General features: G+C 39.8%; 1 protein-coding gene across 1 annotated transcript in view; it reads right to left on the bottom strand.

Annotated features, from left to right (window-relative positions):
• Positions 1-15,779, bottom strand: part of ITPR2 (inositol 1,4,5-trisphosphate receptor type 2) — a 283,088-nt gene that overhangs the window by 183,244 nt on the left and 84,065 nt on the right. Inside the window, exons 18-22 of the mRNA XM_026864631.1 lie at positions 13,989-14,108; positions 13,705-13,890; positions 12,873-13,124; positions 11,682-11,826; positions 10,580-10,730 (exon numbers count right to left, since the gene is read on the bottom strand). Of these exons, the coding sequence (XP_026720432.1) occupies positions 10,580-10,730; positions 11,682-11,826; positions 12,873-13,124; positions 13,705-13,890; positions 13,989-14,108 (854 nt within the window). The remainder of the gene's footprint in view (positions 1-10,579; positions 10,731-11,681; positions 11,827-12,872; positions 13,125-13,704; positions 13,891-13,988; positions 14,109-15,779) is intronic.

Genomic DNA, 15,779 nt, shown 5'->3' with positions numbered 1-15,779 from the left:
ACCTGATGACCTCCATCATTTGTTGTCTTCTTTGAGGTCAAACTATTAGCATTTATATACGGCTGAGAAGTGTAGCAGGGAGAAAACGGTCACTGCAATGTTGTAAGGTGCTATTTGGTGCAGCCAACCACTTCTCTCACCAGCAAACCACTGCAAAAGTGCTTGGAACTGTGACTGGCCAACAGAGGAAAAGAATGCAAGGCAATCTCCATGAATCTTCTTCCATTTTTCCAACTTTCCCTTCCTCATCCCAATTTTCTGCTCCTCCTTCTGCCAAGACAAGTCAGATGCCAAGAACCTTCCATAAGCAGTGGACCCATTAGAAATGCCTCTTGCTGACTGTATGGTCTCAAGAGATTAGCCAATGGAAGAGTGGAATCACTGTATGCACAAGTGGTAATTTAAATGAGTAGCAGATTGACAGGCACTGAAAGAAGAGTAAAGAAGAGAATGTGAATGTTTGTTTTGAAAAGACAACTGTGCATCTCCTTTTTATCACGATGATCACAATTTCCTAATGAATATCAGTTTCTGTGCCAAAACTGTAGCACATAAGCTCATACAATTTGGCATGATTGACAACACAGCAACCTCTCTGAGAAGACAACTTTTGAGAGGAGTTAATTATGGGGAAAAAAATAACCACCACCCAAGTAATCGAAAAAGTGGGTAAACTGACACTTCATTTTCTACATAAACATATTTTCTTGCTAAGTCATTTACTGGTTGCAAAAGTTCTAAAAGCAGAATATAAAAGTAAACAAAAATCTACTGTGTAATGCAGTATGGGTGGTAAGTAACAAAACTCCATTTTCAGAAAGACAGACAACTGTCAAAGACAGATGGCAAATTCATGCCTTTTCTTCAAATTGTTCCTCGCCAAGCACTATGCAGCGTCCTCAGTTTGCTCTCCAGTACCCACAGCAATGTAGGTATTTCACAAACAGAGCACAGAACTGCGCAGTAGCTGAATGTGAAGGCACAATGGACAGCTTCAGAGCTGGCAGATACCGTTACAGTGAGTAGCCCTCTACTCGACGGATATCTCCGACACCTGGAAACTGACTTGCAGCCTTGTTTATTTAAAAATTAACTATACCCACCTGATCTGGTCCCTAGCTGGCACAGGACAGTCTGCACTTACTAAGATTATTGTTCAGTCTTCCTCAACACAGATATAGGAAAGATGGATGTCTAGGACTCAATATTCAAAACTGCTCAGCCAGTTTTAGCTCAAACAGTTCTCCACAGTGCTCATCTCCCTACTCAGAAATGTAAAAAGTGCCTATATTTTCAAAAGGATTTTAACACCTGGCAGCTCTCATTAAGGACTGGAGAAGCTGCATGCTCAATGTTTCTGGAAACTAAGTACCTAAATAGCTGACATATGATGGGTTCTTCAAGAAATCTGGTACTTAATGATCAGAAAACACAAATGTACATGCATCCACTGCTCCAACAACTTCATTATACTGTCCATAAAAGCCCAATACATTCTTCAATCCTACTTATGGGGGGACACAACAACACAGACACACAAATCAAAGGTTTTGCAAAAACGTGTCATTTCTTGCATTGTCTCTGTAATTAATGAAGTTATAGAGATAACTCTCTGTGTCATCAAATGTAAACATGCTTTTGACTAGGACACCTGATGCTTCAACTTCTTCCAAACAACTCCTAGAAAACACTTCCCTTCCAATGCAGCAGGGCACAAGCCAGACACCACATGCTACCAACATACTTAGCCCATCCCTGCCATGCCAACTTCTTTCACCAAGCCCTTCAGGCCTCCTTCCCCATTCACAATCCAGTGAAGTTCCAAAACCTTCTCAGTCCTCCTCAGCCATTGTCATTTTTCCCATGAAATTAACTTTTACCAACTGTCACCCTGGTGAAGCAAAACTGAATTTTGCCAGTGTGCTGTGGAAACTTTAGGCTGGTTTCCAAGCTCACTGCTACATTACAAGATATCTGGCATGTTGCTGAAAGTCCAAAACTTTTACCATCAAAGTCAGTTTTCAGCAAAGCATACCTTGCCTCAACCCATGCCTCAGTGTAGGTGCATTCAACCAGGTTTTAAGACAGTACTTATAACAGCAAGTCACTTTCCCGATGACTGCTGAAACAGGAGCCTTGACTCCAAACAGCCTTGACTTTGTGGATTTCAGTGAGACCTACACTATGGCTCCACCATAAGCTTCTTAAAGTTTCAGTGACATCTTAAAGCATGCAACACTACCAATCCTTGAGGATCCTCTGACAGGGAACCCTATGCACAGCAATGTCTAGTTACCAAGGGCTAAATTAAAAACCCCATGGCAGCTCTAGCTCTACATTTCTTTGCTTTTGTTGATTTGGCTACATTCAATTTAATTTTCTGTGTGAAAAGTTATAGCCATTTTTAAGACATACAATAACAACACTTCAGTATCTAAAGGAACACATTTCATTTCAAACCCTTTAGAGCTATATATTATTTGCCAGAAGCATTAAGCCTTACAGCTCTGTTTGTGAAAGAGGTATTAATTTTCACAGGTTTTCCACAGAATTTGTTCATAAAGACTGCAGAACCTACCATAAACAGGCCAAGAATCACTCTTTATTTCTTCATTAAACCATTCTTCATCACTCAATAACTAGCTGACCTCAGTTAAGCCTCACAGAAAACCTAATACATGACTTTAAGGGCAGAAGGTGAGATCACCTCTACGTTTTATACAGCCCTCAGAATTAATGAGGCAAAACAAACAAAAAAACCCACAATATGCAATGCATATACATTTGCTACCCACTGCCCTGAGTCAATCTGGCCATCCCAGCCTCCACTTACCTACAGTATATCCACAAGCCCTCCCTTATGGCATACAAATTCACTGTTACCTAGCCATGGTGAAACTCCCCCAAACCTCACTTTGTCTTGTCATTCTGCGGGTTCTGCTGATGTTGCCTGTCCTCAGAACCACAAAGCAGTGTCAAAAAATACAGCTTTCATGTCATGGACATCAGACAAAGGAAAAAATATATACACCAGAATGCTGGCCTTGAAGGTAAAAAGCATCATAGGAATCAAGCCTTCTAAACAAGTTATGTCTATGGAACAGATATCGATTCCTAGGTAAGGAGGAAAGAAAAATGGTCCATGCCAGGGAATTAAACTTTCAGACTGGCTTCCCCTTTGGTTGGACATTCTTCACTGAACAGTAGTTGCTTCATTATAGACATCTATGACTAACACAGCTAACTTTCCTAAGGGCTAAATCTTTTTTCTCATGTAAACCTTTTTTTTTTTTTTTTTTTTAATATTTTCCCCCAAACCTGCTGGCATAAATTATTGCTTCAGTCTGCCAGGCAGCCACTGCCTCATTAGCTCTGCTAATCAAAGTATGCCTCAAGAAGATATTTCAAATTGTTAACTAGACAAAAGCGCAGTTAACAGACATGGATGCAAGGCTGAGAAAAAATACAGTCATTTCTAATAATCCTGGATGAAATATAGTCCTTCTTGATCACATAGGACCCACAGGAACAACAGAAATGGCAGGTCCAACCCTGTTCTAGTAGTGGTCTCAGTGGTGCTTCTAAGAATCTCTACTTGCAGCCAAGAGGACTGGAAGAAAATGCTACGTATCTTGCTCAGTTGAAGCTGAGGGGCTAACCAGACTGCCAGGATTTATCAAAGGGACAGAAGACTAAATGAGAGTCCCCTGACAGACTGATGTACAAGCATGCCTTTGCAGAGAAATGGTAGCCCACCAGTGCTGAAGTCTTCAGGAGAAAGCAAGGGCTTCCCCATTCTGACCCCATGCCAGGGTCAAATCCTTTGGGGTACGTCACAACAAAGCAGCAAAGTTTGAAGTATGACACATGGGTCAGACTTTTCATGACACATTTCAGAGAAATGTTCTACAATCTCAGGACACCTATGGACAAAACTTCAGTCCCTTTGGTCTGCAGGAGGGATATGCTACCAAGCTAAAGACCCAGACATAACGTGAAGGAGCTGGGATATCTGGCTACCAGTTTGAATAGGTAAAAGGAGGCATCTGCTGAGCCAGTCATAAGCAACACATTTCATGTGAGAATCACAGAGGCAGGAGTAATTGGAGCTTTTTATAAGTAGGTTTTAAACCCTGTTTTTCAGAAAGACTGAGCATAGCCTTCCTTTGTGGAACTAAATTGAAAAACTCTAACTGATGTCAGTGGACACTGACTCAGAAAATTGTAGCCATTGATGTAGAGCTCCTGAGGGAAAGACATGCTCTGCAGATAACCCCAGTTTGTACCACTGAGACTTTTTTACAAATTGATGCCCAGTACCATGAAATGCATCCCAAGATATATGTAGCTTAAACTCAAGGATGTATTTCCTTGCATGTCATTATTCCCATTCCCAAACAATGTTAACTAAATAGCACTGAGCTACATAGCAAATGTGTAACTTGCCTGCTAATACTACCATGATGTTTCATCTTTCAGAACCTGACATATGCTGTAGGTGCATGGTCTGACTAAAATCAGCTATTTGAAAGATCAAATCACACCTAGAGAAAGATGTGCATTTTAATTCACAGAGAATAAATAACCAGTATTGGACAAGGCAGATTGGCTCCTGACTCTGGAATTATACAGCACGTTGCACTTATTAGGAAAGCAATGACTTTACTTTTTAATTAAAACTGCAAGAGATTATAATGTTCTTGAAAGGTGTTAGAATGACAGCACTATTAAATGAAGTCCTCACTTTCTCCTTAAGTAAAAAAATGCTGCTTTAGAATGCAGGTATTTTGTAAGCCCCATTTTTTTAGAATCTGAAAGGGGAAAAAAGAATTTCTGTTCTTCAGAAGCTTCAAATAACCTCAAAAAATTATTCGAAGTTAAGACACTCTGACTGAAAAAAAAAAGTTGGCTGCAACATTTTCAAGTAAATTAACTTTTAGGATGCAAGCTAGGTAAGAAGCATTTCCAAAAATATACATATTTTCTTTTTCCAGGGTCCTATCTCACAAATGTTTCTAGCCAACCTTCCCCAATCTGTCTTCATCAAATAAGGTCACACTTGAAAACTAGATGTACACTAATTTAATTCTGGTTAAAGTAACTACAGTGGCATTAAAATCAAGCTTTTTAAAGGAAGTAAGGCGTAACGTTATCAATAATGTAAGGATCTTTTCAGAATCTTTGCAGAATCAAAATAGAGAAATTCACACACAGTATCAAGGACTCCCTTAGCCATCAAGATGACTCAAAATTTAAGCAAAGGATGGAAAAGGATATCTTGAGGTAAAAGGTTAATTAAGTCTTCATGCAACTTCCACCTAAGCCTAAAAATACATCCCATTTTGCAGATTTGCTTCAACAGCTCAACACTTGTCATATATACTTCCTTACTTAGCAAGTAGTTTTACTGAAATAAGTAGGTCTATTTAAGAAATAAATATTAAACAGGGAAGAAGACTCCAGATTGCTGGCTGTAAATCTTGTTGTTTCAATTCTGAGGTGCATAACTCCAGACAGGCTTCCCACAACCAAAACACAGCTCATTCTTCCACCCATCATTAATATATTTCTACCCATTCCCAAAATTATGACTACAGTTTTCACAATGTGGAGCAGTAGCCAGACCAGCAAAGAGCCAAGCTCACCAATTCCCTACAACTTCACATTATAGGAGTCAGATGATGCAAGCTTTTGTTGCTACTGACCTGGAACAAATCAATGTCAACAATGGAAAGGCAGTATACCCTATGTGTCCCAAAATTTATTCAGCACTGAGATTACTATAGAAATCAAAACTAAAATGCAGGACCTAGCACGCAAAATAAATAGACCCTACCCAAAATTCTTAACTTTTATAGAGCTGGACCTTGGATCTACTAGAGCTGCAGAATAGGAATTACGTGACTCTTCCATTTGGTCAAACTCCTTCTCAAGCCACTTGTCCTAGAACCTGAAAATCAACTGCATTTCAGAATAGGCATAATTATTGACAAAATATTGCTGTTAAATATCCATTTAATATTAACTGATGTAAATTTACAATAAGATAGTGATGAAAATTAAAATATACAGAGACCAAGATGGTATTCAGTAGCACTTTCCTACATTAGTTAGAGGATCAAGCCCCTAATGCTTGATAAAATTTAAACACATTTGTTTATACCATTAAACCATTAGTCCCACCCATCATGGCTGGCTTTCATTGTTTGTCAAACTGGGTTTTAGAGTTACACTTCAAAGCTCTAAGCTCAAAGTACTAAATACATGCTCTTACTGAATTAAAGCTAATGCCTAGACATTTGTGATCACTGACTGGATGGATTAAAAAAAACCCTCAACTTTTATAATTTTTTTTTTTTTTTTTTTTTTTTTTAGAAAAAGAACATCAATGTAATGAGTTTTGCAACTCAGGGAAGCTAACTTTCCTTAAGAAGCAGCTGTATAAACCTGTACATCCCTAGACCTATAATGTCTTGGAGAAAAACATCTACCTGCAGTAGTCTGCATTCAAAGGAATGATATGAATGTTGCAAATATTGGACCTGCCAGAGAGGATGCTGTGTAGCAAGACCCTTGTCTGCAGTCTGGAGAGATACGGAAGAGCAGAATATGACCTCCTCTAAAGGCAGGAAGAAGTCACCCTCACTCCTAACTGACTGGAGAGAGGGCTCCCATCATCCTGCATGAGGGCATGGAACAATCCATCTCTCTGTATTTTATGGAAGTTATGAGTAGGAAAACACTTTCTGAAAAGATCAACAGACCATCTTGATTTTAGAAAATGTCAACACATTTTCAAAAACCACAAAAAAACAGGGTGAGTTACTTTCTATTGTAATCCTTTTTACTTAATAGCCTAAGAGACCAGTATTGTAAGTTAAAAGGGACAATAAAAAGCCAAGACAGGTAACTGATAAAACAACTAACGTTCTCAGCAACTCAGTTTTGTAACACAGAGATAGAATATCTGTGTAAAAGTGGGAGGGGAACCTTTGATATACAATCTTATAAGTACTAAAAAATTGAAAAACAATATATACCTACAGCTTTGCCTGGTGAACAACCCTTACTGTCAGAATGAGGGGGGATCTAGTGAAATTCCCAAGAACAATTTCTCTCTTGGCCTGTTTGTTCCTCAGGATCCCTAATGGATCTTGAACAAGGTGGATCCAGACTCCACAGGACCTAGGTAACATCAGTGCTTTTGAGGTCAAACTTCTTTGGGTAGAATTGACTACACAAGATGCAAAGCACTGTAGAATCAGAGCCCTGGCCTTTCCCCTTCTCCTAGAAGATAAAGAAAGTACACAAATATCATTAAGACACATGATCATGCCATACACAGGCCTGTTCCGGCAACCCTAATACAGCAAGGTTTCCCTGGTCAAACAGACTCAAACACAGACTCAAGCCCAGTCTCAAGTCAGGACTCACTCATCCTTAGCATCACCTACAGTCCAACACATGCAGAGGCACAGAAGTTTCGGATCATCACCACCACTTAGACAGAAAACAAACACTTTATGCACCTTACTGTGAGTTCAAGCAGAAGTTCATTAAGTCTGAAAAGACTGGACACACAAGCAGCCAACTACACTACAGCACAAGCCAGCAAATCCCCTGAGCTCTTTCGACCTCAGTGTGAACACATCGCACCTCATACCTGGCAAGGCAGAGAGCACACAAGCAGATCAAGGGTTCTGTGTGTTTAGGGCCTCACTCAAAACTTCTCATTACCTTGTAGAAAAGACATAATCAGGATGTGAGTGCAAGACAACCACAGGGCTGGTTTCAAAGGACTGCTACTTGACAAAAGGTTTTTTTAAAAAAAAAACAGGAAGGCAAGTAAAAAAAGATTGAAGCCAAATACCCAGCTGGCACAAACTCTCACAGCCCCAGGAATCAGAGTAATTTATGCAAGCCAAACTCCTGCCCTTATGGTCCGATTCATTCCTCAGCAGCAGGCTTCCACATGCAACAAAGATAGGCAGAAGTTACAAACAGCTGACATTTCAGCCACAGCAGTTGTCTCCAGAATATCAGCAATGACAGTACCTGGTGCTTTATTCTTGAGCTACCTCTCTAATCTTAATCTGCAACTAAAATTAATGCTGACTGGGTTTTGTGTGGTTTTTCTTAACGAAAAGTACTCCCCTGTTTCGTCAGAGTAGTATGTTTTTCAGACATGAAATAGGTTCTTTGGGCATAACGTTCTATGAGCTCTGTGCTCAAAAATAGTGAATAGGAGTTATGAAACTGCTTAAACTTCTTCTAAATTATGCATCCTTGTGACATATGTATGCATCTTCACACCCTAATGCTGCCCATGGGTAAGTAAGTATGCACCTCCAGAGAAAGAAAGAGGAATGGTAAGATGCTGGGGCATAGCAGTTAAACATTCAGGATCATTCTGTCTCAACTGCAAAGTGAATGCAGTTTATGTGTTTTATGACCAGTCAATCAGAAAAGAAGAGGGAGGCTGAAGACAAGATATGACCATCCAAAGATGGGCATCCTTTTCTTTTGTCAAAAGACTGTAGAAGGCCTCTGCAGCAAGTCTTACAGCTATTTCAAGATAAGAACACCCATCTCTCTGCAGCAAAATTTCAATGCCTGTTTTTAAGCCTAGAGAGCACAGCAAATATCTCTAACTCTGGTCCCCCTTAAGATGTCAGACATGACTGACAACAGTCAGAGCTAGCAAAAACCCTCTCTAAAGAAATGGGCTTTCTAACCATACAGTTAACAGGAAAAGGAAAAAAAAAACAAAATCAGACCACAGATCATTCCCAAAAGAACATGAGTGTATTGTCACATCCTGACCTGAACTGGTCCAGTGTTTAAAAGAGAAACATCCATGGAGACAACTACAGTCAAGAAAGAAATTTAAAGAAAGAGTGTAAAGGCCGAAGCTAATCTAAGACACACAAAAAAATCCCACCTTTGTTCTGTGCCTTTTTTTCCAAAAGAATGTGAGACAAAAACAGATGTGTGACAAAGGTTTCCAACAAGGCTCCATTCAATGCTTTAGTGTCACGAAGGAGGCTACTGAGCTTCCATTTGCATGGTAGTTACGTTTTCAGCACTCCTTCACACTCATTTATTTCAGAGCAAATTCATTAATTTGCATGGAATTACTCTGGAAATTAGTTCAACTGTGAGCAGGTCTGTTTGCACTCCTATATAGCCTGAAAGGAAACCCTTCAACAGAAATAAAAAGGGATTAAGGATGAGACATAATTTTATGGGTAATGAAGGTGAGTAAAAACACCAAATGAGATGTATAAAATCAGGATTAAAGACTTGCGCAGAGAGAGAACTAAATGGAAGAACCACATGTATGTTCCATCTTGTCAATATGCACACATTGTATGTGGAGTCAAACTGTGTCCAGAGCCATTTAAGAAGAGAGTTTGCAGTACAGTATTTCATGGACAAAAAAGGGAAACATAATTCCAAATGTCTGAACATACAGTCTTTTTCTAGTGCTGTAGAGGAAGTGCAGCCAGCGATAGCATGCCTTAGTGTGCACAGCATTGCAGGAAAGACTTTCAAGGGCTTTCAGTAAAGTGTACCAGCAGTGATGGAGGAAAGATCAAGAGAACCAAGCATAAGACTTCTTGACTCAGTCATGACAATGTTAGTTCACACTTCTCCAGTGTGTGTGAACCTCAAAGAAGAAAGAAGTTATGAAGGATGGCACACTCACACACAGGACATCAGCAGGAGTGACTAAGTAAAATGATGATTAGAAAAACTCAAGGCTGGGAAATGGCCTCCCAGCAAATACAAAATAATAGTTTTTTCAAACAAGACAGCTCATCCTTTTTGATGCTGTGGTCCAGCTGGCAGTGCAATGACACTCACACCACCCACATATTAAAATAGAATTTGCCATCGGTCAGTTTCCTGAACCTTCAGCCCACATCTCACAGACTGTCACATCTCTCTTCCACACACGCAGGAAAACTAAACTGTAAGTTTCAGAACCTTCCTGGCATGCTTATTTTTCAACTCAGTTTTAAGTCATGGTAGGAAAGGCAGTGGGACATGCAATATTGACCTGGGGTTGTCAGTCACTCACTCTGGGTTAAGAAAAGGAATATTCTAAACTGACAAACACATGCAGAGGATGGCCTCATCTGGACTTCCATCTGTTGCTTCTGCAGCTGTGGGACCAGTAACATCTTATTCTCCCTTGAAGTGCTAAGATGACTAATAAACACTTGGGCCACATATGAGCCATCATAATCACTGTGCCTAGGCAAACACTACCTGCACTTGCTTGGGATGTTCACCACAAGGGACACTGAGGCTTGGATCTATATTTGAAAGTTCAGTTCCAAACAAGCAAAAGAACATCAGCACCAACACAGTAACCACAAGTCATGAAGGTTGCAACTCTGTTCAGAAAGGTTAATTTATAGCTAACCATCTTAATGTATTTGCAGTAAGTTCCTGTAGGTGGGTTTATGTGTGAATAAGAAACTTCGAAAGACTGATAAGACATTCCATAAATTATTTTGATCCTAAATAATGAATTGCACACTGGAATAACAGTCTTTGCTGCTTCTCTCACCTCCATCCTGAAACTTGCTCAACCTTTCGAAGTATGATGATACAGGAACTTGAACAATATCTAGAATTGCCAGCAGTGTCCGGGTCAGTCTGAGAAGCTCACTAAAACTATAAAAGCCAAAGTATATGAGGTTTCGAGCCAGATGTACCACCTATGAGAAAAAGAAATTAAAAGTGAAGGAAGTATTGGCAACCTTCGTGGTATTCAGCTGTGCAATACAGTGCATTTCACACAGCAGCTTTCACAGAGATTCAGATCTAGAGTGCATTCCAATTAGTACAAGTCTTTCCACTGATTTAAACAGGCTGTGGAGTAAGGCCAGTGACATTAAATGCTTTTCAGAGACAGACAAAACAATTGTTCAGTCAAATGACAACCGAGAGCAAAATCAACATGAGATTTAGGAAGGCTTGAAATACTACAATTCATCTGGGAAAATACATAAGATCAAGAAGAATGACTCCAGGAAATTGTTTAAAGAGGCAGCAGCTGTAGGGAAGATGGAAGTCAGAAGAAGAGTAAGATGACTGTGGTAAGTTTGAACAGAGGTGATTTCAGACGACCAGAGGCAGAAGTGAAAAAGCTTGGGAAGTAGATTGGAGGAAGAACTAAAAAAGCTGTAAGCATTTCCCCTTTATTCAATGTTATTTGAATCTAGAAGACTTAGACCTATCTAAAGTTTCTGTCAGGAATTTCAACCAATATTTAAAACATGGGATTAGGTAATTTAGAATATTTCCTTCAGTGTCATATCTTACACAGAGAATAGTACTTATATTGAAGAATCTCTGCATGCTAATACACTAATGTGGAAAGAAAGGGCACATGGCTATTCACCCACACACATACCCCTCCTCCTGCCACTGAAATGCAACCATCTCAGAAGAAGGAAGGAAAACTACAGCTGTGTGACAGCAGACAGTAATATTATTTTTTGCAGTAACAGTCATCACCAAGAACACTGGAATTAGGAATTGGTGCTTCTTTAGGACATTTATACCAACAGTTATTCTGCAACTACCTTTATTTTGAAAGAACTGATTTCAACTTGTCTGAAATGAGGAAGAACACTATAAGTAGGATGCAGATAGCTGAGAAGTACCTCAAATGTAAGTTTATTTTTTTCTTTGTCTCCAAAAGGAAAGGGCTGATTTACAACTTCTTTCAAGTATTCTTCTACAAATTCCATAGTTAGTGCAAACTTTCTCTTCATTTCATTCCTTGAAGAGTCTGTGAAAGAATCATACCTACAATGCAAGGCACAGAAGGAAGGAGAATTAAACCACTCTAATATAAGATCATCTCTCACTAAAGGAAAAACAAACTAATCACTATGGTATGAAAATAGTCAGCTCTCTGTAAGGAGAAGGGGTAGAAGTCAGCTGATTCTTCACAGATACGCAAAGAGGATACACAAACCTTCCCTCCAACAGTACCAGGAAGGGTTGCAGTGAATGGGAATAACAGACAGGAAAGAACTATGCTTCCAGCAGAAAGCACTCATATTTTGCTGTGGCAATTCAGTGTTACTAAGTTTCAGCTATCCTCTCTACCCATCAGTCAGATTTTACCATTTCCACAAGGAAGACAGCATATCAGGAAAGAAACTCGGGACAGTCAGCTTCCGCCTGTGCACTACCAACTAGGACCAGTTTTTCATGTATGTCAAAACAGTCCTTCATCTCACTACCAGAAACAATACTGTCTGCTTCACTGCTATACTTCTTCCTCTTTGTCTCTTCATCCAGATACTCCCTGTCTGGGGCTAGCCCAGCGGTGCTGCTCCATCAAATCAATTAAGCCAGAGAGGTTTTGCACTGATGGGCCCTTCTCCCATATTTAAATTTAACACATGCTTAAGTACTTTGCTGGATGGAGGCCAAAGTTTCTGTGAACTGTTTCTGGGGCAACAGCTGTGCCTAACTATAAATTCTGGCTTTCCAACTGTGGCTTTCAGTTGATCTTGAAGTATAAAACTAAGTTCCAGCCTAGCAAACCTGTAATGTTAGATGCAATTGGACTACTTCAAGTTCAGTTGGTCTGAGGAAAGGCCATTCCATTTTTCCCCACCTTGTTCCCTATAAAAACAGTGAAAAATGAAACTGAAATATTTCCATGTAAAGCTACCCATGGAAGATTCCAAGAATAACAATAATTACTAGATCTGTGCTCTACACCAAAGTACCTTTTCAGATGCCTGTTATGACAACATTAGATATCTACAACCATATTGTTCTGAGACTAACCGCTACAAAATACTTTTGTACTTCAGTTTGAAACACTTTCAACTCACTCATGAATTGTGATCTTAGTAGGAATTTCAGTCCACAATCTGGCATATCTGACAGGTACCACAGACTCCTGAGGATCTCTGTCCACGTGCATGTGTAGCATCAGCCGACAAAAAGAAGCCCGGAGGTCATAAGGGAGGCTTTCATCAGACATGCATCGTAGGATCAAGTCTACCGGCAGCTGTGCAGAAATCTGGTTGATGGCAAGATATTGGCGGTCCAGGCACATTCTTGCAAAGAGGTTCAGTTGATACCTTAAAAAGAGGTAATTACATACAGTATTAAAAGAAATCAGTTGGAAATTAAACAACATACTTCAGAATATCACTTTACAAGCCTGATATCAGTGTTTCTGATATAAATCCTAAAAAATAACAAGAGCAACTTTGCTAAGCAAGGGATAAACTTGCCATTACAAATGCTAACATCATGCTCCAGCTGCCATGAAGACTGGGCTCCCTTTGAAACTCAAAGGAAGCATTGTTCAGTGGAAGGCTGAAGCATTTGGACTATTTGTTTTCATCAGTTTAAGACACTATTCCATGATCCCATTTCCTCTCTAATCCTCAGGACACTCATTCCTCAGAGCATGCCTTGTTTCCAGGGCAGCACAAGCTAAAAATAAAGCCAAATAAATAAAAACTAAGAGGCAAAATGATAGAGAGACAGCAGAAATTATGGTGCTTATTACAGGAAAAAACTGAAACAAATTTTTAATCCCAGTTCTGGCATGACCTTGTTTCCTTTTTTGGTATTGGCAGATAAACTGGATAAGAACATCATGAGGGTCTTCAGAGAGTTTACATTTTCCTTCATTTGAATAAGCAGTTTTACCTGTAGTAGGTAAGAACTTCTAAATCAGCTTTTGTGCCCTCCTTCGCCTCTTGAGCCAGATGCCTGATGGCTTTGCCATGAGGCTCCTTGTTACTGTCAATCCAGTAAAGCCATACTTCCTCTTCATCAATGTCTTCTGAGATGACTGGGCATTCCAAGGGATTGTTCATTTGTGTTGAAACCAGCCTGCAAACACAAACCATTCACAATGGAGCCACTATCAAACTGCTGTGAATATAACAGAGTAGATAACAAAAAGGTATGTTCTGTTTATGGATGCTCACTTGGTCTGAATGAGAATGTCAGCATTCCCTGGGCTCAGCATAAACTTGCAGATGAGTTCCTGAGTTACTGGTATTGCTGTGGTATTCGATACGCACAGGTCTGATAGATAATCCAAGAATCTGCAGTCAAAAAAACCACAGATGTAACAGAACACAAGAATTAAAATACTACATAGAAACACTGCAGTAGAAATCTAAAGCATTCATCACCAATATGCTCAAGGGAGCATATAACACAAAATTTATCTACATATGATCTTAGCCAATTCATACTATTGCAACTCACAACAGATAAAGATGAGTAATAGCTTTGAAAGCCACCCTGAATGGTGTTGAGTCAGGGAGAGAAAAGAAAAATATCCCAAGTGTGACACTTCCTCAGCAAATCAAAGGCCAAAGAATTGTACCAGAATTTACAAGCAGCCTGAGGCTGTTCCACTGAAGGTACTCATACTTGTCAGGAACAAAAAGCAAGACTACACATTCTCACCCATCCTCCTCACCAGGTAACACATGCCTCTCTAACCCAAGTAGCAAGGAGATGTTACTTATGCTGGAGATAGCCGTGTTGCCCTCTGAGGAACTCCAATGCACTGGAGGAGTCCACACCTCTACCTTCGAAAGATGCATTTTGAAATCTCTGAAGTGACACAGCCAACAATTAGTGAAGAGTGAAGATCTGGCAGGACCTGAAGACAGGACCTCTCTATTCAAAGAAGTCATTCCACATAAAGCAGAAATAACAAAAGCTTTGCATGAAAATCAAGTTTCCTATAAATTTGTCTCTCAAACTTAGGTCTTCTGATGTTTAACAAGGTTCAGCCTGAGGCTTTCCTCAAAATTGAGACCTTCATTAGGTATCTGCTTCTTGTCCTCCTTTCATAGGTTCCTCTCTATTAACAGTAGCCCATATTGCAGCCTTTGCCTCACTAGAATATAGTAAGGGCCTCTTCCCTCTATGTAGCTGCTTCTTTTCATGACATGTAGAAATTGAGTATCTCTGAGCCCACCACTCCTCTAGCAAATGTAGCTAAACTGGGCAAGAGGCTCAAAGCTGGTAGGGAAGCAGATATGAGCAGGCACACACACACACACACACACACACAGATCATATACTCCACTTAGAAATCCAGGTAAAAAGATCTGACCATCTACTATCAGCCATTCAAGGATCCAATAGTTGAACCTCTATAGGTGATCATCCTACCAGAGGGAATCAGAAAATCATGTCTGCATTAGCACAGACCACGCTTCCCACAGAAGTCTGGGAACTGCAAGGGATAAGTACAGAAAGCATTTGTAGGATACACTTAGGAACAATTTTACCCATCACTGAAATTAAGCTTTATGGCAACAGGTAATTAACAGTGCACGGCAATATTGCATCACAAAGATAATGTTAATAAACAGCACATACTTAAACTGAATTCTGGGGGAGTTACCTAGTTGGAGATAAAACTCAGGAAGGTTATTAATTTTGTAGCTCATGTGTTTTAGAGCATACTGCCACAATTCTTATTCACATGAGCAGTGTTGCAGAAGTCTACAAGATTCTCCATGAAAATAAGTGTCCTAAGATCAAGCTTTTACTGTTCCAATTGCCTATCTAGCAAGGTGTACTTTTTCAAACATCTATGGCTCTTGGACTTCAGCCTTAAAGCAATGAATACATAGTAGTTGCACAATGTAGTTATGCAACAAATAGTATGACATCCTCCATCACAAAAACATGACATGAGACGGACAACAAACACTAGGACCCTTCAGCACTAAGAAAGACCTGATCTCATG

The sequence above is a fragment of the Athene cunicularia genome (assembly GCF_003259725.1).
Source record: "Athene cunicularia isolate RWA chromosome 1 unlocalized genomic scaffold, athCun1 chr1_part2, whole genome shotgun sequence".
In the NCBI taxonomy this organism is placed as follows: Eukaryota; Metazoa; Chordata; class Aves; order Strigiformes; family Strigidae; genus Athene; species Athene cunicularia.
The sequence above is the reverse complement of the archived record's forward strand: the minus strand, read 5'-3'. Positions and strand labels throughout refer to the sequence as shown.